Source organism: Triticum aestivum, chromosome 7B (genome assembly GCF_018294505.1).
Source record: "Triticum aestivum cultivar Chinese Spring chromosome 7B, IWGSC CS RefSeq v2.1, whole genome shotgun sequence".
Lineage (NCBI taxonomy): Eukaryota > Viridiplantae > Streptophyta > Magnoliopsida > Poales > Poaceae > Triticum > Triticum aestivum.
The window spans coordinates 613104631-613127922 of NC_057813.1; the positions used below are offsets into that span (position 1 = coordinate 613104631).

Here is a 23292-nt window from a genome sequence, read left to right on the forward strand (position 1 = left end):
ACATCGGCTGACCATGGCCGCGAAGAAAAAAAGAGGGAGGTAGGCTCTGGCCATGGCCGGTCGCAAATCATGTATCTCCAAACGGCAATTGCCGCGCAGTGACATGGAAGGAGGAGACTGCAGGCGGTGGACATGGCGACGAGCTGCTGGGAGAGAGAAGGAACGAGGCGAGGAAAAGGGGAAAGATGTGGCTGCGTCTCGGTCCTCAGGTGCTAGGGGATAAGGATGGAGAGCGGTGCATGGGGCCACAGGTGGTCCGCGTGGGATGCAAGGAGTTGGGACGCAGCAGCGTAGTGAGCCACGAGCTACTGGCGAAGTTTTGGCCGACGCGCTGGCGTGAAACGGCATCCTTTCTGCAATAGAATCTTCCAGTTAAGTCTCACAAAAAGATTGTGAACCTGTTTTGGATGCGCGTTATCAGTTTTTTTTTCTTTCATAAACTTGGGAAAGGCACACGGCTTCTACTGTTTTGAACTTGAGAAAACTAAGTAGCTCAAGTTTGTCCCAAACAGTTACGTAACCAACAGGCTGGAGGTTGAAACCAATGAACTGAATTTGTATGTCCAATTGCATTGTGAATTTTATTAAAAAAAAAGGTACGGTTTGGTACCTGAAAGCTACATTTCATTTTAGTTGTGTTCAGAGATGAATTTACGACAAAACGTACATCAAGATGCATAACAGTTTTTTACGAACAAGAGTAGTCAGTGCTACTCCCTCCGTTCCAAAATAGATGACCCAACTTTGTACTAAAGTTAGTATAAAGTTGAGTCATCTATTTTGAAACCGAGGGAGTACTTGCTTGGAGCTCTGGCCTTGAACATTGTTGGCACTGTTACACACCATATCTTCACTTTGGTAACAAAATGCATAATTTGGAGAAATATTGTCTGAAATATCCCACCTTCAGTAAAACATTCTGAACACTAGAAGCTTGTATCTAATGTTATGCTCGACACAACTGTTGTTGATCTGGTTCAGAGAAGATGGTAACACACGAGTACTCCTTCCGTTCCGAATTACTTGTCTCACGTATGGATGTATCTAGATATATTTTAGTTCTAGATACATCCATTTCAGTGCCGAATAATTTGAAACGGAGGGAGTAGTATTTATGTGAACCATGAATACAAACTTTGGAAGAAGCATGATCCTCTGTCCCCTGTTTGGTACACATCCACACACAACTTACTGAGAAAGGCTTCGCTTTCGACGCACAACTTGATGTGACGTCTGATTAAAAGGACAAATAAAACACTTCCAAATGTGAGTCTGTCCACATTGCAATACTTGGTTTAAGCTTGAATGCCCTTTGAGCATCAGGTCCAGCTTGCTCACCAAAAAAAGGGAATTATCTCAGATAAATGAAAAATTGATGTTCATTTCTTGTGAAATGATACATTTAGATGCATCTATGGTTTGTACTCCCCCTGTTAGTAGCTACTGGTTTGTACTCCCTCTGTTAGTTCTCAGATAAATGTAGCTACTGGTTTGTACTCCCTCTGTTAGTTTTGTAGAATGATACATTTAGATGCATCTTGTTCATGCCAATCTGAAAAAATGATTTGCAGAAGTTCGTTTCTTGTGAACAAAACGCTACCTGAACATGAACAACCTGATACAGTACGGTAAAAGCAGCTAGAACAAAATGGTCCAAAAAATGTACTTCACTCTACATACTCTAATGCAGGTTATAAAAGAACAGAACACACTCTGGTTCAGGATCTCCAAATTAACTCCAATTGGTTGCACTCACTCAATCAAATAAGTACTCCCTCCCTCCTACAATGTTAGATGTTTTTGCAAGCAATATTAGCTTGAGAAAACGTCTTACGTTATGAAACAGAGGAAGTACAAACCAGTAGCTACATTACTGCTACCTACACAGCTCATAGTCTCTCATAGACATAACATGCAGAGTGCAGAAGATCATGGACCGCATGCTTCACTGCATCCTCCTCGGTGTCCTAGCCTGTGGTGTTGTCGACTTGGGAGCGGCGGCAGCAGACCGGATCAGATCGATGCGGACGGTGAGCGTGAGCGTGTCGCCGGAGAGCAGCTCCTGCGGCACGGCCAAGAACATCCCCTGCCCCGGCGCCGGCGCGCCGGTGGACAGCGCGCTGCTGCTCACCGCCGAGGCCATGAGGACCAGTCTGTCCCTGTTGTTGCCGCCCAGGCGCTCCACGGAGAGCTTGCACCAGAACTGCGGCGCCGCCTCGCCGTCCGGCCTGACGCAGACCAGCGACACGGCGGTGGCCGCGCCGAGCGGGCCCAGGGACACGAGGAACACGCTGCCGTCCTCCTCCCCGACGAGCGCGTTCCAGCGGTGCGACACGGAGAGGCCGATGTCCCGGGCCCGGCTGTAGCGGACCGTGACGGCGGGGCGCCGGTGGACGGCGGCGAAGTGGTCGAGGAGCGCCGCGCGGGAGCCCGCGAAGCCGCACGCCGGGTCCGGGCAGGAGCAGGGCGCGCACTGGCACGCGCGCTGGTGGTCCGCGGCCTCGTGGTACACGACGTGGCGCTCGCAGCCGAACACCCTGTATGGGCACGGCACCTTGGCGGCGCCCACGACGGCATCCAGCTCGCCGCAGTGCGTGCTGGCGCGGCTGCAGATGGTGCCGTGGACGGCGCGGCAGTGGTAGCACACGACGTGGCCGGCGGCCTCGCACTGCGGCCAGAAACGCAACACAACCCCAAATCATCAGCTTCCATGGCCGATGGCAAATCAAAAAGTGAGATGGGAAGAGGGTTTTTGGGTTCTTTCCAGAAAAAATGTGGTCGCTCTCTGGGGGTGAGGGGGAGAGAAGAGATGACCTTGAAGACGGGGGGCTTGAGGGGGAGGAGGCAGCCCTGGCAGTGGAGCAGCGTGAGGTCCATCCTCACGTCGATCTGCGCCGGCGCCATGGATTCTGCCGCCACGAGCGCGCCGCCTCCTCCGCCTCCGTCCTGCATCATCATCAGCACCTCTCCTTCCTCTGGCTCCGACTTCACTTCCTCCGCACTCGCCCTCTTGCCGCTGCTCTCCCCTCCCTCCATTGCTATTTCTGGCCGCGGCGTGTGTGCTCGATGGTGAAATAATGGAGGAACTGCGGTGACCCACCCAGGACCGAAGAGGAAAACTGGGTGGCCATCGCCGGAATGTGGTGCCAGCAGAGCAATACCCAAAAGGGAAAGAAACTGAGACAATAATTTGAGTCCGTGCAGTCGTGATTATTCGTTTTGAATGTTCAGCGCGGGCTTTTATTTGGGATAATTTATCTTTTTATTGTTGCTTTACGAAACTGACAATGTGAGATTTGCTCTTATACACTAAACTAGTTGAATCCTCATGTATTGCCATAGAACAATAAAATTAGACATAGTACAAATATTGATTGATTGAACATCCCTGTAATTTAAAATGTATATAAAACTATTGAAATATAGCTTGAAAACGATCTTATATTGTGAGACGGAGGGAGTAAGATTTTGTCATATGACATCTTGAAAAGGACAACGAAGATTTTCTAATTATTTAGAAAAATCAATCAAAAAACAGATACAAAGGGCACAACACACGAGCTGTTGGAGTGAAGTAAAGCCAAAACCAACCACATTAAATGTTCTTAATGCGTCCGGACGGGGTGCGAGGATTTGTTGCGGAAGGTGAAGTGACGATTTTCTAAAGATGAAATAAGGTTTTTTTCATCTATCCCTCGTCCCGGTGGTGCATCTAGCATCATCGAAGGGTGCGTGAAGGTGTGCCTCCGGCGAATCTCGCGAAATTTGGTCGGAATTTGTCTTTGATGGATTTGTTTGGATCTGGTCTGTGTCCATCCGCGTACATGTGTTTACACATTGGATCCTTCTGATCTATGTTTCTCTTCCCTGGCGACAGTTGTTGTTTCGGTGTGCTGGCCCTTTGGGGCCTTAGCACGACAACTTCTTGATTTCTACTATAACAAAGTTTGCCCGGTTTCAATGAGAGAAGGGCAACGATGATGGTGCATCTTCGGCTCCTTGTAGTTGTTGGCCATGCCGGGCTGGGTCCTCGCAGACCCGGACATCGCGTAGGCATTGGCCGAGGACCCATTGTAGAAGCTTCCGCCGACACTGCCTCAACGACCTGCTCGTCAAAATTAGGCTGACTGAGTCATTGTGCGCCACTGGTCTCCTCGACGGAAAGGGCAAGGCAAAAGGGCGTGCTGACTGAGGCGGCGCCTGTAGGGGAAAAAGCTGAGCGGCTGCACCGCGTGAGGCATGCGGCTGCCAGTATACCTGGTCATCCCTTGTGTCGGGCCTAACCAAGCATGACGTAGAAAACTCAGACTCGGGCCCGGCCCCGCCCGAGCGTCGGGCCTAGAAATTAGGCCCAAGCCCGGTCCATCAGTGTAAAAGCCCGCCGAGCCTCGGGCCAGGCCTCTTTTTGCCTGAAATGAGGTGAGCAGTGGTCACGGGAAGCTGGACCTGGCGAAGCACCCTTTTTGTGCCTTGCTTTCATTTGAGCTGAAACCGGACCAGCGAAGACTACATGCACTGGCGATTATTGCACCGGCACGAATCGGCCTCGCGTGTCGCTCTGCTGCTGGCCCTGGACAGCCACACTGTTATCTCCTATTCTTCCGTGAAAAAAACAGCCCCTGCTCCTCCCCTCGTCTATGGGAGCTTGGAGTGCTCTTGTCTCGTGCTCCTTCTACGTTGTTAATGATCTTTGGTATATCCTGCTCGGCCTATAAGACAAACCCTAATTATACTGGGCTAATTTGACCCCTATACGTCTGCAGATGCATCCGAACGCAATCGTGGGTAGAAGTCGATCGCCTCCCATTAATACGAAACAGGGATGATCATGTATTGTAATGCCCATGGTAGTAATCTTTTTGGTTTACCTCATGTGACACCATGGGCATGACCCATTGTTCCTTTCACATTAGTTGGGTCTAACCCGGGTATAACTTGAGCATTTTGTTTGTGTAGGATCCACGACATGCATAATAGGTCAAGTTACCGCGATCTGAACAATGCAATCATGGACAGGTTTTGCTGCAGCACACCCCCTAACTGAATTAACACCGAAGATTAAAACATACCATTTCCAATGAGAAGGCATAGTGGTAAACTAGTTAATTAATTAATCATTGTACATAATGTTAACTCGACTCTATAAACCACTTTATATGGATAGCCTGGACCCAAAGGTTCTGGATATTTTTTTCAAACATAGTACAAATGCAGACACTCATACATACGCACATATAATCACTCTTATGAATGCATGCACACACATCCTACCACTATGAGGAGGGGTCAACATGAGCAGCGAGGCCAGCATCGTTAGGATAGCGAGAGCGGCCCGTTTGTAGTATTCTCGTCTCAGTTTACCACAAGACGCCCAGCTCGACCCGAGGAGTTTCCACAAAAAAAGAAAAGAGCTTGACCTGAGGTGTAGCCGCCGTATAACGGCGGGCCATCCCAGTTAACGCGAATTGATGACGGGAAATCGGTTCGAGCGACGTTTCAGCCGATCGAAGATGAGTTTGAGCGTTAAAGAGGTAGATAAGACGGTAAAAACTGTCAAATCACTATGAGAGGGCGTAGATGGCTGAGTATACTATCTCGTAATACCTATACCAGACATCCAAATGACAGGAACATGGACATACTTGGAGGAACACGAATAAGTGTGTAAATATTGACACAGGTTTTGTTAAAATTCGATCCTCCGGTCCAAATTAATTCACGCAGATTCACTAAATCTAGAAAGATTTAGACAAAATATTGTCTAAATCTGCGTCAATTAATTCGGAATGGGAGGAAATATTTTATGGTCAATTGTTTTTAATGTCCCCTATGCCAAGATATAAAGTCAATACTGACATTTATTAATTATTTGAAATTTATTAATTATTAGACTAGAAAACATATCTACCAACATTACAACTCTCGATTGTGTATGCATACATGGATTGCAATTGCTGTATGAACGACTATAATACAAGATATTAACCTGCTGAATTAATGGACGATCCTTTCGTACGAAGGAGTTTGGCGTCATGTATATATTTCCGAACATATATCAAATATACTAATTCCTATTGTAAATAATTATTTCACCGTTCCAAACTAATTGACGCAGATTTTTTTAGATACGCATGTATCTACACACTAAAATACGTCTTGATACATGTGTATATAGATAAATGTGCGTCAATTAAGAACAGAGGGAATATAAGTTAATGGCTGGCGAAATTTAACGATAGAAAGTTCATCCCAGGCACTATAAATAGACAAGGCTGCAGACCTTTTGGCTTACCACCCCTTAAGTTATTCAATCCAAGCATTCACAATGGCCTGCAAGATAGCAGTAGTCTTGTCTCTATCGGTGTTAGCATTCTTCCTCTGCCTCGGTAAGCAAATTATCCATGGTTTTGCGGTTTTATGAAAAGTTTTACTCTCTCTATTTAGTTGTAATGGGATGGTTTTGGAATTTGCATCAGGTACTGCTGAAGCTGGCCCGCAGTGCATGTACAAGACTCATCCTTACTATCATGGTAGGTGCGAGACAGATTATGATTATGACAACGACACTTGTCGAAGTGCTTGTAAAAAATATGAGGCACCAAAGTACATGGGTGGTATGTGCCATGATAAACAATGCGTCTGTTATACCTGTTAATGATCATCGGACTCTTCCGCCGCTGGGGCAGCCATGAAGATACATCACTTGTGCCTTGGTGGACACCACCATGGAAAGATTTGAGCTCCTAGGAAGATTGTCTTTTTGTTGTAACAGAATAAATTGGCAATGTACCGAACTATGATTTAGCAAGTATTTGTTTTCGATGAGTTACGATGAAGAGTTTTTCAATCAATTTATAATTTTCGCCTAATATCTTGTAGGCATCAATATATATGGTGGGTCTATCTTATTAACACCCACCTTATTCTCCTATGTAACACTTCTCTTATACTCCTTAATAGTAGACCCCGAAACGACCCGGGCAGAGCAAAAAAACTAAAGGGAAGAAACCCACCCACCCACCCTCCTGGCCGCGCCCACAAGGCCACGAACTGAGGGCATCTCCAGCCGTTGGCCCCCCAGCGGGCGTCAAAAAGCGCCGCCTGGGGGTGAGCCGGCGCAAAAAATGGCCCTGGGGGCGAGTCGGCCCACAGGGCCGTCCCTAGGCGCGTATTGAAAAAAAATGAGACGTTCGGCGAAGTTATGATAAAAACTAGTTAAATTTCGGCCAAACATGGCAAATTTCGTCTAAACATGGCAAATTTCGGCGAAATTCGCCATTTTCATGACATTAACCTAATCTAAAAAAGAAAGGCGCTGAAGTCGTCGCCGCCATCGTCGTCGTCGTCGGCCTTCTCCTCCTTGACGCGGGCGCCCCTGCTGGACCCGGCGTCGCCATGGCGGACTGGCGGCGGCGCGTCGTCGTCGTCGCTGTCGCGTAGGACGACGACCCCGTCTTCATCGCGGCCGCGTCGGCGCTCTTCGAAGCGGCGCAGGGCGGCGCGCTGGCGCTCCTTCACCTTCTCCCGACGCGCCTTCTCCATCGCAATGGAGTCCTGGCGCGCCCATTCTAGGGCCGCGTCGTCATCGTCGAACTCCGCCTTCACCGGCGCAAGCCCCGGCTCCGTCTTCACCGGCGCCAGCCCCGGCTCCGTCTTTGGCTTGACGAAGCGCGGAGGAGCCGACGAGGACGAGGCGCGCCGGCCGCCCTCGTTGATGACGATGCCGGCGCTGTGAGTGCGCCGACCGAGCGGCGACTCCGCCGCGGGCTCGGCCTTGACGCCGAGGAGGGCCGGAGTGCCGGAGGAGTGCGACGAGGATCGGGAGGAAGAAGAAGAGGAGGAGGAGCCGAACCTCCTTGGCGCCCATGGCCCGACGCGTCGGTGCTGCGCCGGGGGGTACGCCAACGGCGGGTCGTTGCCGCCCTCGAGGTACGTGAGCACGCCCTCGAGTGTGCGGCCGGGGACGCCCCACCGGAGGTGACGCCCCTCGCTGTTCTGCCGGCTGCCGACCACCGGCGCGCTGTTGGTGGACGCCAATCGATGCTGCTGGCGGCGCTCGAAATACGCCACCCAGGCCGCGTGGTTGTCGGCGGCGTACTGGGGGAGGGAGAGTTGGGCATCGGTGAGGGACGCGCGCACGATCTCGACCTCCTCGGCGAAGTACTTCGGCTTCGCCACGGCGTCGGGCAACGGGGGAATGGGTACTCCCCCGGCGCTGAGCCTCCACCCCGATGGCCCAGCGCGCATGTCCGGCGGCGCCGGGATGTTCGCCTGGAACAGGAGCCAGGACTCCTGTTCGCGGAGCGAACGACGGCCGAAGCCGTTGGCCGCCGCCTCGTCTCCGGGGAAGCGTTCTGCCATGGCAACGGCGGGGCGGGGCGGGCTCGGGAGAGGTAGAGGGAGGGGCCGGAGGGCGGCGCTCGGGAGAGGCAGGGAGAGGGAGGGGTTGGACGGCGGCAAGGGGGGGACTGGTCTGGGCACAGGCGAGTGGAGACCGCTGGCTTTTATAGCCGGGCCGCGCCCGTGTGTACGCGTGCGCGGGAAGGGAGGCGTCGGCGCGCTGCCCCGTGAAGCGCCGCCCGTGAGGAATCAATGGCAAGGCTGACCGGCGGCAGCCTTGCCATTGATTCCCCGCGGGAAACCGAGGCCGTTGGGGGAAGACGAGGCGCCGAGTCGCTGACGCGGCTGGCCCGCGTCTTTTTCGCGCCAAAACAGCTCGCCCCGGCGCCCCTGGGCTCCCCCCAGCGCGCTGGGTTCAGGCTGGGTCCGCCGGCGCTGTTTTCGGCCCAAGCCGGCGAAAATCGGGCTCCTGGGGGCGCGACTGGGCCGTTTTTTCGGCGCCGGCGCAAAAAAAACGCCTGGGGAGGCCTTCCTGGGGCGCGGCTGGAGATGCCCTGATCCGCCTCCTCCCACTTCCTCCCCAACTTCCTCCTCCCACTGCAGTCTTCCACACACGGCCAACAGCGCCGGATCAAGCCACCACAGGCTCCCCACGCCACCAACAACCCCCTACCACGTCGGATCCGGTCGCCCAGGTCACCTATTAGGCCACTACCCTCTTCTATTCCCCATCTTCAACCACTGCCATCTGGATGAGGAATCCCGACGACGTGAGGCCGCGCCTTTCCCTCGTCGGCGATGCACAGGGTTAGTGCTAAGGGAGTAGGAGGAGGAACGCCTAGCCTCGGGAATCCTCGACGATGGTGGGAGATGGGGCACCGTGCCCAGGCGCGCCCCTACCTTCCCTACATCTCCCGTGCGGTGTGACCCTCTCATGCCTCTTCAGCGCCTCGCCGGGTCCCGTGGGTGCTCGCCTGTGGCTGCCTCGTCCCAGGCAACCGGAAACTCGGATCCCGCCGAGCTATCGCCCTGGATGCGTGCTTTCCTACACGGGTGGTCGGAGGTGGAGAGGAAGTGCTCTCCATGGCTTTTTTTGTGTCCACGGCAGTTCTTTGTTTCTTGTGCTTTTGTTTGAGAGAATCAAGTGCAGTGCGTTTCGCTGTTGGTTGTTCTTGTGGTTCGATTTACGGTTTATTGCAGATTTGTACAAGTTGTATAGAGCGAGTTGTGAACAAAAGCTCAGTCCTACAGGGAAACTAACACTTCTACTCTGACTTGTGAACAAAAGTGTTCATTTTTCCCAAATGTGTGGTCCACTTTCAACACCCCTGTACCTGCTCTGCTCTATAGGACGGCGGTTGCAGGGGTGCAGTTCGCTTCTGTTTGCCGCAGGCTATTGTGCGAAATGACCAGTTTTTTTTAGGGAGAAATGACCAGTTGTTTGTGGGTTGCTTGCAATGTAAAAAGTGCAGTTTAGGCCCTGGTTGATAGCAAAGTATGAGGTCTGCTTCGGTACCCCCTTAATGTATAAGGGCATTCTGGGCATACGGCGCTTAACGTATCCCGCGCCGTATGCGGCGTGCCCATACGGGTAGAGCCGAGCGCACGGCTCGAGCCGATACGGCCGGCTCGCATGTACCCTCTCCCCATCGCGCGAAAAAAAATACCCACGACCTGCGTTGATCACGCGGCCCAATCCAACGTCGCCTCGCCCCGCCGATCGCCGCCCTTACCCGCCGATCGCCGCATTTCCCCGCCGATCTAGCCGTGATCACGCTGCCAATTCCAACGTCTACCCGTCCGGCCGATCGCCGCCTTTCCCCGCCGATCGCCGACCATTCTCCCCGTCTTCACCCGGGATCTGGCCGGCGGGGACGTTGTTGGAGTCGCCCACCGTACGTGATGTCGCCTCCGCGCAGGTCTTCGTGGTGACGTGGCCTACGTGTAAGCCGTCGCCGCCCGCAACTCCGTGATCAACCTCCCCGGGAACGTCCTCGCCGTCCACAGCCACGCCAGGCCGGCCGAAGTGCACGTGCATGCCATGTAAGCCGTCTAGTATGTTAAAAAAATTGTATCTGTAAATAAAAATCACTTGTTAGATAAGAAGTTCTCATCTGTATGATCGTAGTACATTTAATTTGATTTAAAATTGATAGATCATTTTTTATTATAATATTGCAGTGTTGGTTGTGAGATCATTCAATGGATAAAGAAACTGGATTTACGGATTTGTCTTTGGACACGAGTGGGATGGTAGCGATAGTGTTGATCGTACTAATGGTGATGATAGTAAAAATGATGATGATAGCAGCGACAATGAATCCTGGTCGTCGTACGATAATTTACCTGAGGAGGATTTTCAAAAGAATGAGGAGGGTGCTTGTAGTGAAAACATAAGTGACGTGTACATTCTTTTCGTCGGATGAAGAACCATATGGTACTTACATGTGTATATGATTTTTTTATGTGCAGGAGGATATTGACGTCCAGAACGAGGCAAATCATGGTGTTGAATCTTTCGCGGATAACATAAGCCAGGTTCGGTCCAAAATTTAAGATGTCATTGAATAATAAAAACTTGTTAATGACAACTTACACTTGCTTATGTGGAATATTATAGGCTAACTTTGTTGGTTGGAGTGGTGATGATGGATATGAGCATGAGGATGGAGCGAATATGGACATTGAGGAAGCTGAAATCCAGCAACGTGCGCTGGAGACACAGTTGAAGATTATGGGTATGACATTTGCATCACAATGGGAGGCCTACATGTTCTTTAATAACTACGCCAAAGACCGTGGATTCAGTATCAGAAAAGATAAGGTGAAACGAGGAAAAGGACTTTCAACCACTGTTCGGTATAGGCGATACGTTTGCTCGAGGGCAGGAAAACGTCTCAGTAAATTCTTAAACCCGGAGGGCCGTACCCGCAGGCTAAGACCTGAGACTCGTTGCGAGTGTGGCGCACATTTAGTTGTGAAGTTGGACAAAGGACGTGGAGTTTGGTTCGTGGCAGCTTTTATGGATGATCACAACCATTTGTTGGCTAGACCAGACGAGGTGGTATTTCTGCGGTCCCATCGAGTGATGGGAGATCACCAGATAGCTGAGATCTTGGCGATGGAAGGAGCTGGGATCAGAAAGCATATCATCATCGACAACTTCATTAGCAGGTATGGCTCGTATGATAAGTGTGGGTTTCTGAGACGAGACGTGTACAACCTATGTTGCCGAGAAAAAATGAAGTTGATTGCGAAGGGTGATGCTAACACAGCAATCGGTATTATGAGGAGCAGAAAGGAGAAGGATCCAGACTTTTTCTTTGAGTATGTGCTCGATAAGGAGGGCCATCTGAAGAGCATGTTCAGGTGCGATGCACAGTCGTGGCGGGACTATCAGTTGTATGGAGATGTGACTGTGTTCGACAGCACGTATAAGATGAACAGATATGGTATGCCGTTCATCCCTTTTGTTGGTGTAAATAACCACCGTTGCACCACAGTTTTCGGTTGTGCCATTGTGTCCGACAAGACCGAAGCGACGTACGTGTGGCTGCTCCAGACATTCCTGAAGGCCAATTGTCAGAAAAAGCCAAGGTCAATCATCACAGATGGAGATGCTGCAATGATACGAGCCATTCGGTTGGTTTTGGTTGATGTGTTGCACCGTCTCTACTCATGGCACGTGGAAAAAAACATGCAGAAGCACCTTAATTAAAAATCGCTAAATGAGTTCAGGTCACTCTTGTACTACTCCACCTCTCCAACTAACTTTGAGGCGAGATGGCACTTTTTCGTCCGTAAATGGAAGACTGATAAAACAGAAGAGTGGCTGAATAGGATGTACAGGAAGAGGAGTCTGTGGGCAGCATCATATCTGTCAGATGGTTTTTTTCTGGGTATGCGCAGTAATCAGAGGAGTGAAAGCCTTAACTCTTGTCTTCACCTTCACCTGGACGGCGGTATGACTATTGTTAACCTAGTTGTGCATTATGAGAATTGCATAGTTCGACTACGTGAGAACGAGGCGCATGATGACTGTGTTTCAAATCAGTCTTTGCCACCATCAGTCACAGAATATAAGGATATTGAGAAGCATGCTGCCGAAGTATTCACTCATTCCAATTTTTATATTCTTCAACAAGATCTGAAGAAGATGGGAGAGATTGAGATTTTTGAGACGCTAGTGGGAGTTGACTGCCACACCTTCATCGTGACATGGAGAAATAACCGCAAATTTCAGTTCAGCGTGAATTATCGAGATGAAAGCTCTGAGAATACGATAGACTGCAGTTGTGGACGAATGCTTCGGAAAGGATTGCCTTGCAAACACATTCTGTATGTGTTGGTTCATCTAAAAATATCTAAAATACCTAAGTGTTGCATCCTTAAGAGGTTGTCGAAAGTTGCGAGAGGTGGAATGCCTGCACAGCGGAAGAGTGACATGTTTGGCTGGGGTTGGACAGGGGAAGAGCAGCGTGCTCGCTATAGTCAACTCAGTATAACAGGAGCTGAAGCTTTTCATGTTGCTTCAAATGATCCATTCGTCTTTGATGAGTTGATGCAGTGTCTGCATAATATAATAGCGAAGAAAAAGGTCCCTGAAAATGATGTTGTTGGTAGTAGAAGAAATGTGCATGAAGAGCCATGTCAGCCGGAACAACATGTTGATGTCATAGGTGATCCCGTGAAAGTTTCCACGAAGGGCGCCCCTAAACAGAGCATGACAGGGCGGGCAAAGAAAGATCCAAATGTTACAAAAAATGGAAGACCAAAATCATTTTCTGAGAAAAAACCCGGTCCTCTTTGTGGCATTTGTAAGAACGAGGGGCATAGACGGCAAACGTGCCCTGAGAATGAAAAGTAAGTTTTACATTATTTTAATTATTTTTGTTTCTCTCTTTACAATTGTCTGATGAGTTGTTTACAATTTATTATGTAGGAACCGGGCATAAAGATGAAGTATTCATAATCAATTGAAGGCACTGGCAATTTTAGTTTATTTGTTTAAGGATAAGAGACATGACACTTTGAGTTTATTCTTTAAGCCAACTTGTTCGATGGAAGGCATTGGCACTTTCAGTTTATTTGTTTTTTGCATAAGAGACATGGCATTATGAGTTAATCTTTATGCCACCTTGTTCGATGTTATGAGACATGCCTCAGATTTTTATTATTATGTGTGAAACATGAATTTGTCAACTGATTTACATTTGTAAAATTTAATGTAAGTGTAAAAACTATTTGAAAAAAAGGCCACGCCGTGGCCAGGCGGGCGCACGGCGTCATATACTACAACGCCTTCCTGGGAGGCGTTTAGGCCACCGAGCGGGGAGGCCACGGCGTACAACAAGGCGGGCGCACGGTGTCATATATTCCTGTAGTGAGCTTATGAGAAGGCGACGATGCGGGTATATAAACCGGTCGGCACGTCTCTCCACGGGCGAGGTGGGACAAAACCTAGTCGGCACAAGGCGCCAGTGCCCCATTCGCACACGAAGAGGATCGGCCCACGCGCCCGACGCGTGTCGTTTAAGACCCGACAGATCGCCATATTCCCCCTCGGGATCGTTGCCCGCTGGGTGGGGCGGGACGAGACGTGTGCCATCGGGCGCGCGGCTGTCGGTCGGTCGGCTGCTGGGCCAGCAGACCCGCGCGTGGCGCCCGGCGAATCGCGCCAGCCCGCACTAGCTGGAATGCGCGGGCCCGCCACTGCCTCGGCTGTCGGCGACTGCACGGGCTGGGCTGGAATATTAGTCAGATCCAGCGCCGCTGCTGCCACCAGAATCGGCGTGGGAATTTGTGCAGGTTTTTTGCACATCACGCCAAGTCAGGACGGCGGGGATATTTTTTATTAAATAAATGACCGCGGCGAGTTGAAACAACAAAAATACATATAGCATCACATACGCAAAGTGATACATTTTAGGACAGCAATAATATTACTTGCCCACACGCATTTAAATGTTTAGTCTCACATGAAAGCGATACATAAAACGTGAAAAATTGTCAAAATCTGTCTGAGTGCCATGTCGCATTACAATCGATCAAAGTATCCAACAAAGGTAGGGAAACCTTCTACGGGACTGAAACCCTACCAATGCTAAGACCTATTACTTCTCCATGATTTTAACAATCTTCATCTTGACCTTCTCTAATTTGTTCACCTCTGAAAAAATGATTCCTGCGACAATACGTGGCCTTGACTCATTAATCTCTTCCTGGTCAAATTCATGTGTCCAGCGATCTCCATCCCAGTATTTTATGCACCACATCACAAAAAATCCACAAGACACTCTGCAATAAACATGTGTGATCAGCTTACGATATAGCATGCACTTGCTTGTACTCGTTTAACTTACTCATCTTTTTGTCTCAGCATTTTATACTCATTAATTGGCCACGTTGAGACATCTAGAATTTTTTTTTATTCAAGAGTTGAGTTGGCCTCCATAATATCCTTAGATATTTCAGCTCTCTGAAACAAAATAACAAAACCAGAATTTAATGTATGCCTCAATATTTTTCTGAATACGAGTGTGGAAAATATAGCGTACCAGGGTGGCAATCATATTGCGAATTCTTTGGCTAATTGCGCCTTTAGAATTTGAGTCAAGAACTTGAAACTCCTCTTTGACGGTGTGCATCACTATGGTTATCCAATAATTATCATTAACGTGCATAGGAAAATACGCCTACATAGTAACCAAATGACATTATTTACATTAAATAGCAATGACTAATAAAAACAAATAAATGTGAAAGCAATACCTTGTCCTGTCTAAAATACTCATCCATTACTCTTGCGATGACTTTTGTTTTCTTTGTAACATGTTCTGAGTCTAAATCATTTACTGACTTGGTCATTCCCCTTGCCCTACTCAACATAAATTTGGGGAACCACGTTGTTGATATGTAACGATCAGAAAAATCACGGTGTTGTAGGTGTTTACAATATGCATTGATGATCTGCATACATAAACAAAAAAATTCTATCAAGTTGTGAAGTACAAATGAGAGTTTTGTTAAAACCAAACTCATACTTATAGCGCCATTCAACCATTTAAACGTGAGGACATCGTGAAGCATAGCTGGCGTGCATATGTCCCCATCTGGTGGCGGCACATCGACCATGGTTCGGTGTGCATGCTTCTTTGACGATGCGAGAGTGTCAACAAAAACTCTGGCTGCCTCTATGTGATCCGGAGTCATATTAAGAGAACTTGCTAGAATTGAATGTGATGACGATGCAAAAAGATCTAAAACAATGTAGCTGCAGTCAATAAAAATAATAACAAAATTTACATAACACGTGAACGAATTATAAAATAGTACTTGACTTGCTTTTTTTAACACGTTTCTTGCGGGTAACGAGAATGTCGTAGGGGGATTGGCAATATTTTGACTTTTTTCTTTTGCGCTTACCATCATTTTCCTGACTGCCTTCATCGTTACCTATGTTGCTCTCTGCTGGGTAACTCTCGAACGTGTCTTCAGACTTAGTTGGTGACAAAGCATCCATAGACTCACCAGAAATATCAGCATTCTGCGGGGTTCGGGACATAGAAGGAAAGTCTTTTGTACGTACAGTTGATGCCGAAGATGGAGAGTTTCCATTATCGTCTATAATGAAAGGATCAGTAGCTTCACCTTTACCCGGTGTCGTCGCCGGAGCACCCGTGTCATCAACGGGCACGGATGTATCATTGATACCCGTGAAAGATGTTTCTATCTTTACATCGGTAGGTGAATCAATATCTGGCCAATATTTTGATGACTTGTACTGGCCATTCTCCATCCCAACTCTTTCACCTACATTATCAAATTCGTCATTGTTGTCCCTCTTATTGGGTTTGTACATCACACCATCCGTGTTCAACCTTTCCATTACCATCTGCAAACAAAAAAGAAACACGATAAGTAGTTGAACAATTATAACTTGTTCAATACAACTTCTAAATTACCTGTGCACATCTTTCGGGTATATTTAGAACCTCCTTGTGAAGCAACTTTATGTATGTCATCACATGGTCCATACTATAAGTCGTGCTCGAGGAAACCGCGGACGTGCTTGGCTTTCTACTCCTGCCACCACCTTTCCGTTTAGGTTTCTTCGTTTCTTCCTCAGGGACAGTCCCTTCACGTGCTACCTTAGCACGTCTGTACTCTTCGCTAACGCAGTTTTCAATCTATACAACAAACAAAAAAATAAATTAAATACCAAATATACTTAATTAGTATGTGCTACCAATAAGGACTATACTTATTGACTCACATTGCCTGTGCCACGCCCGTGCATGTTGTCATAGTCGTCTCGCTTTTTCCCTTCCGTTTCTGGCCAGTTAAGCATTAGTGGGTATTCACGAGACAATGGATCAAATGTATCCACACCAATTGGCTCAACTTTTTCCTGGTATATATACTGCATGATAGTAAACACAACTAGTCAGACACATAGATCACATAAAAATTATATGTACATACAACTTTTACGAAATGACTTATACCTGAAGAAGAGCCAAGTTCCCGATAGGCCACTTGAATTTTTCAAGATCTTCGACTGATTTTTTAATAGCATCCATGCACACCCCCAACGTGAAATCGTTCCAATTGTATGACTTGATAGCGTTCACGTCCTCCACCATTTTGTAATAACGATAAGAAACAAACTTGATGGATTGTGGTGCTAAGACTGTACCCAAAAGAACCAGTACGACCCTTCTCACAAAATCATCATCATATGACTGAGTATCAACAATATTTTTTATCAAATCATCGATGAGGATTAGGCCTGTTCTTTTGTCTAGAAACCGATTCGGAACAAATTTTTTGGCATCTAGTTGTACTGTTGCTATCATGCTAATGACATCATCACCCTCGTTACGTAGCCCGAATATGTCATAAACATCTTCATTAAGAACACTGATGTCGTCAGTATTTGGACGAATAATAAATCGCTTTCTACTACTATCATAAGTTGTAATCATAAATTCCAATAAATTTTTCCTCATTTTCACTGAAGGAATTCTCAACATACAGTCCAAATTTGTGCCACGTAGCATCATGCGCTGTCTGGGTGTGAATTTTCCCACCAATTCGCACCACTTCTCAACCGAGCAGTACACATCTCCCAATTCTTGCATTCTACATAAGATGACAGTGACCTAACTAGTTACGAGATTCAAAAAACATTACAGAAGTGATGGTTTAATACCATACCTTCCGGCGTCTCGACGAGCACCGGCAGCCCACGTTGCCTAACCCCACCCGGTGTGGGTTAGTCCTGGCAGCCGCGCACCCTCTGCCCACACCAGCGCACTGGCCGGCGGCCCGTCCTAGGGTTTTGGGTGCGGGCGACTTTGCCGAGACGGCACGGCCGGTACTGAGATCCAAGTCGCGCGCGCAGATGCCGAACTGTATGGCCGCCGTCATGCCGGCGGGGACGGGAGTTGGGACGGCCACGGCGGTGTCACCGTCGGATCGGGGGGATGGCGTGCATGGAGGCGGCGGGGTTAGGCGGTCCTGGGGCGAGGTAATGGCGGCGTGGTTTCCACGCTATGCACGCACGTACGTCGTCATATACATGGTCACGGTCGTAGTGGGCCACTACGCCCATCCCGTATAACTACTGCCGGCTGGCCCACGATGCATTTATTAAAAACATGCATTCTACTTCAACATTTCAGAAAATATTTGTGCATTTTTTAATGCAACATTCATTATTTTCCTATGGTTTGAATTTCCTATGATTTCTTTTCTGACTCAGCCGGTGGACCCCTAACTTTTTCCACACGCACTCATCGGCAGGGCCATCATGCCTGCAAGTTTTCATAATTTTCCGGCACCGTATGAATTTTCTATGGTTTTCTCCGTGAAACACACAGAAAACACTGACCGGGTGTGACGCAACGTGCGTTTGGTGTCCAAATTCGTTCAACTTTTGCGTGGGGCCCTAATATGGGCATGCCCACTGCATCCCAAATTTGGGTGATGTTTCGTGCGTGCCACCTCGTACCTCCCATGCAACCGGCATTGATCGGATATGAACGATGTCAGCCCCGAACTGCGTTCTCTTTCCTTACTCAGCCGGTGGACCCCTAACTTTTTCCACACGCACCCATCGGCAGGGCCATCATGCCTGCAAGTTTTCATAATTTTCCGGCACCGTATGAATTTCCTATGGTTTTCTCCGTGAAACGCACCGAAAACACTGACCGGGCGTGACGCAACGTGCGTTTGATGTCCGAATTCGTTCAACTTTTGCATGGGGACCTAAGATGGGCATGCCCACTGCATCCCAAATTTGGGTGACGTTTCGTGCGTGCCACCTCGTACCTCCCATGCAACCGGCACTGATCGGATATGAACGATGTCAGCCGCGTACTGCGTTCTCTTTTCTTACTCAGCCGGTGGACCCCTAACTTTTTCCACACGCACTCATCGCCAGGGCCATCATGCCTGCAAGTTTTCATAATTTTCCGGCACCGTATGAATTTCCTATGGTTTTCTCCCTGAAACGCACCGAAAACACTGACCGGGCGTGACGCAACGTGCGTTTGGTGTCCGAATTCGTTCAACTTTTGCGTGGGGCCCTAAGATGGGCATGCCCACTGCATCCCAAATTTGGGTGACGTTTCGTGCGTGCCACCTCGTACCTCCCATGCAACCGGCACTGATCGGATATGAACGATGTCAGCCGCGTACTGCGTTCTCTTTTCTTACTCAGCCGGTGGACCCCTAACTTTTTCCACACGCACTCATCGCCAGGGCCATCATGCCTGCAAGTTTTCATAATTTTCCGGCACCGTATGAATTTCCTATGGTTTTCTCCCTGAAACGCACCGAAAACACTGACCGGGCGTGACGCAACGTGCGTTTGGTGTCCGAATTCGTTCAACTTTTGCGTGGGGCCCTAAGATGGGCATGCCCACTGCATCCCAAATTTGGGTGACGTTTCATGCGTGCCACCTCGTACCTCCCATGCAACCGGCACTGATCGGATATGAACGATGTCAACCCCGAACTGCGTTCTCTTTTCTGACTCAGCCGGCGGACCCCTAACTTTTTCCACACGCACTCATCGGCAGGGCCATCATGCCTACAAGTTTTCATAATTTTCTGGCACCGTATGAATTTCCTATGGTTCTCTCGCACCGAAAACACTGACCGGGCGTGACGCAACGTGCGTTTGGTGTCCGAATTCGTTCAACTTTTGCGTGGGGCCTAATATGGGCATGCCCACTGCATCCCAAATTTGGGTGACGTTTCGTGCGTGCCACCTCGTACCTCCCATGCAACCGGCACTGATAGGATATGAACGATGTCAGCCCCGAACTGCGTTCTCTTTTCTTACTCAGCCGGTGGACCCTTAACTTTTTCCACACGCACCCATCGGCAGGGCCATCATGCCTGCAAGTTTTCATAATTTTCCGGCACCGTATGAATTTCCTATGGTTTTCTCCGTGAAACGCACCGAAAACACTGACCGGGCGTGACGGAACGTGCGTTTGGTGTCCGAATTCGTTCAACTTTTGCGTGGGGCCCTAAGATGGGCATGCCCACTGCATCCCAAATTTGGGTGACGTTTCGTGCGTGCCACCTCGTACCTCCCATGCAACCGGCACTGATCGGATATGAACGATGTCAGCTCCGAACTGTGTTCTCTTTTCTTACTCAGCCGGTGGACCCCTAACTTTTCCACACGCACTCATCGGCAGGGCCATCATGCCTGCAAGTTTTCATAATTTTCCGGCACCGTATGAATTTCCTATGGTTTTCTCCGTGAAACTTATCGCGCGCCAAGGAACGCCAGGACTGGCTTATATAGCCGCCTTTGAGATATTTATTGAAATAGGTAGTAATAATGTCATGTGACTTTAACTAAAGTCAACTGACATTATTACTATCTTATTTTTTAATATAAGCTTGTCAATTCGCGCAGAAATAACAATAGTAAATTTTTCATATGTATATTTTTCAACAGGAAACAAATTCCCTATTAAGTACTCTTTTTAATATAATTACTTAATAAATTCTGTATCAAGTACTGTTTTCAATTTAACTACTTAATAAATTCAATGTCAAGTACAGTTTTTTATGAACGGTCGTTTCCAAATTATTAGTTATATCAATAAACAAATTAATAATTTTTAATAAGCTGCAAAATGTTAGGCATTTACACAAAACTCATAAAAAATTAAAAATATACTGATTATTTTTACCTATATATTGTAATAAAAAACTCATTATTCTTACTTATAAATTAAAAAAAACAACGCAATATTATTATGTAAACACATTTAGCCGTTAATGCAACAAATTACAGTACTAAACTTTGCATATATTTTAAATATTATTTAGACATTAATTAACATTACATAAATATTAAAAATTTAATTACTAATTGACAGAAATAACTGATTAAAATATTCATTACAAAAAAACTCATTATCAATTAATTATCGAAAAACTCATTATTGTCTTAGCAATTAATTATAAAAAACTCATTAGTTTTTCGTATAAACTTTAATAAAGAACTCATTATTATTATAATAAATATAGTTAACAATTCTATATTACGTATGGATTTTTATTAATATTATTTTTAAAACAAAAAACAAAAAAGTCTTCGACAGCGTGCATTGGCCGGCACAGTGACAGTGCGCGACGGCGCGCGTGGGCCGACCCATTAACTCTGCGCGCGGTGCGGGGCAGGGTCGGCGGGGGTGAGGACTAAAGTTTAGTCCCACCTCGCCCGCCGAACGACGCCGCGACCGCCTTATATACCTGCGTCCCACCTCCCTTTCGAACTCGTCTGATTCCCGCTCCGTCCCGCCACTGCCCCGATTGACTGTGCTGCAGGCCGTAGCTGGGCCGAAAGGCCGGCCGTTTCGCTGCCCGGACCGATTAAGCGCAGTTGTGGCCTGCAAGCACAAGAGGTAATTTTTTATCATTGTTTTTTTTCTTCTATAAATTTTTCTTATAATTGTTTTTTTTCCTTCTATAAATTTTTCTTATAGTGTTCCGCCATTATCAGTAGGATGCATGCCAAGTTTTTTGTATTTTTCATCGCTTTATGAATGTTCTATAATTTCTCCAAATATGTCGACAAGTTGGCCTCCTTCTCCAGACCCCGTTTGAGCAGGACCGAAGGCCCCGTCTGAAAGGAGTTTTTTCCGACAGCCTTCAAATGTACCCACATTTTTTTATAGTGTTCCACCATCATCATTAGGATGCATGAAAAGTTTTCTAGCTTTTTAATCGCTTTAAGAATTCTTCAGAGACCGTTCGAGTATGAGTGAAGGCCCCATGCATGCGTAACCGAGCACTAATTTTTCTCGTAACGTTGAAATGCATGTTTCCGTTTATTTTTTGAAGTTGCACGACTAACATCAAATTAAACATACGGTTTTTTTTCCAGATAAGCCATTCCGAGTTCATTCATAATTCAAACTACCTTACATAACACTAAACATAACCGAGCACTGCTCTTACATAACTTAGACCGAAATTTAAATAAAAACCCTAAAACTAGACTACTCGTCGTCGCTGGCGCCAGTGAGGTCGACGACCGGCGCCATACCGCCGGCCTCTCCTTCGCCGCCGTCGCCGCCATCATCGCCACCGTCGTTGTCGTCGTCGTCGTCGCTGAAATCCCACCAGTTGTCTTCCCGCGCCTGCTGCTCCTGCACCGCCGCTATGGCCGCCAACCGCTCTCGTTCCTCACGAGTGGCCGCCGCCGCCGCCTCCTCTGCCGACTGGGCCCGCATCGCAAGTAGCCCCGGCGTGTCGTCGGGGTCTCCGTCTTGCGCGAGGGCGGCCTGCGCCGGCGGGATCTCGACCAGCGTCGGGTCAGGGGGCGCCTGCTGTGCCGGGGCAGTGGGGGCGGCTAGAGGTGGGCCGTGGCGGCGGCGACCACGGGAAGTGCCGGCCTCGTCGGTAATGTCCCCGACGGTGCGGCCGGCCGCCGCGTCCCTGAACGCGCCGAGGACGATGTCGAAGTTCTTCCCGCGCCAGAACCTGCGCCGGGCCCTCCGGTTGTAGTGGCCGCCAGGGAACGCGTGGAGCTGCTGCCTCGTCGGCGGCGGTCCCATGGTGGGGATGCCGTCCGCCCCGATCTGCCACGGCCGCGGCACTTTGGCTGCCGGCGGCACCATCACGCCGTACCGGGCCAGATCCTCCGTGTCACCGACGGTGAGGCTCAGCGGCCAAACGCCGGTCAGCCACGCGCCCTCGTCGGAGTCACTGGAAGACATTGCCGGCGAGGAGAGGGAGATGGGCGTGCGAGGAGAGGAAGAGAGATGGGCGGGGTGAGGGAGATGGCACGGCCTGCTCAGGGCTGGCACGGCCTTTTATAGACGGCGGGGGAGGGACGTGGGCGGGCGAGCCGTCGGTGGCGCGCGCCCCGAGGGAGAGGCGGGCGGCTGGCGGCACGCGCGACAGCGGTGCCGTGTGAAAGCGAGGCAGCGGCGGCGTGGGAAGGCGCGACGCGGCAGGCGAGGCATCGGCGGCGTGGGAAGGTGCGGGGACGGCACGCGCGGCAGTCGAAGCGCTGGTGGCGTCTAAAGGCGGGCGGGCGGTCGCCGCAGCGGCGGCAGCCGACCGGTCGCGTCAGCTGCCGGCCCGAGGCGGAAGGCGCCCGGTCGTCGCACGCGCGGCAATGGAGGGCACGGACTACGACGGCAGAAGGCTGGCGGCAGGAGATCGGCCGCGAGCAGTTAGCGCCGCAATTAGTGTGCAGTTAACTGCACGACCGCGGCACGACCGCACGTACGCCCCCACCGGCACGCCCTGCATCTGACATTGTGGGCCCATGGATGCTAACGGCTCGCGTCCTCACGACTGCCAAGCGGCTCGGCTCGTGCGGCAGCCCCGTATACACAGGCGCGCGGAGGTATCGGCGTGGACGCGCGGGGGGAATTTTTTACATAAGACGATCATGCCCCTGACAGC

The 23292-nt window shown here is 49.1% G+C and overlaps 1 protein-coding gene across 1 annotated transcript; it reads right to left on the bottom strand.

The window, feature by feature from the left end:
- Positions 1-1649: 1649 nt before the first annotated feature.
- On the bottom strand, positions 1650-3150 carry LOC123159359 (E3 ubiquitin-protein ligase SINA-like 4). The gene is made up of 2 exons (XM_044577189.1): positions 2815-3150; positions 1650-2668 (listed from the first exon to the last, which is right to left on the bottom strand). Exons 1-2 carry the CDS (start codon positions 3034-3036, stop codon positions 1946-1948), a joined length of 945 nt encoding a protein of 314 aa, XP_044433124.1. The 5' UTR covers positions 3037-3150; the 3' UTR covers positions 1650-1945.
- Between the last annotated feature and the right edge of the window lie 20142 nt (positions 3151-23292).

Excerpts from the sequence above, each read along its gene's own strand:
- LOC123159359 (XM_044577189.1), bottom strand. The coding sequence starts at position 3,036 with ATGGAGGGAGGGGAGAGCAGCGGCAAGAGGGCGAGTGCGGAGGAAGTG. Across the intron at positions 2,669-2,814 it reads TCAAGCCCCCCGTCTTCAAG|TGCGAGGCCGCCGGCCACGT; the intron begins GTCATCTCTTCT and ends TTCTGGCCGCAG.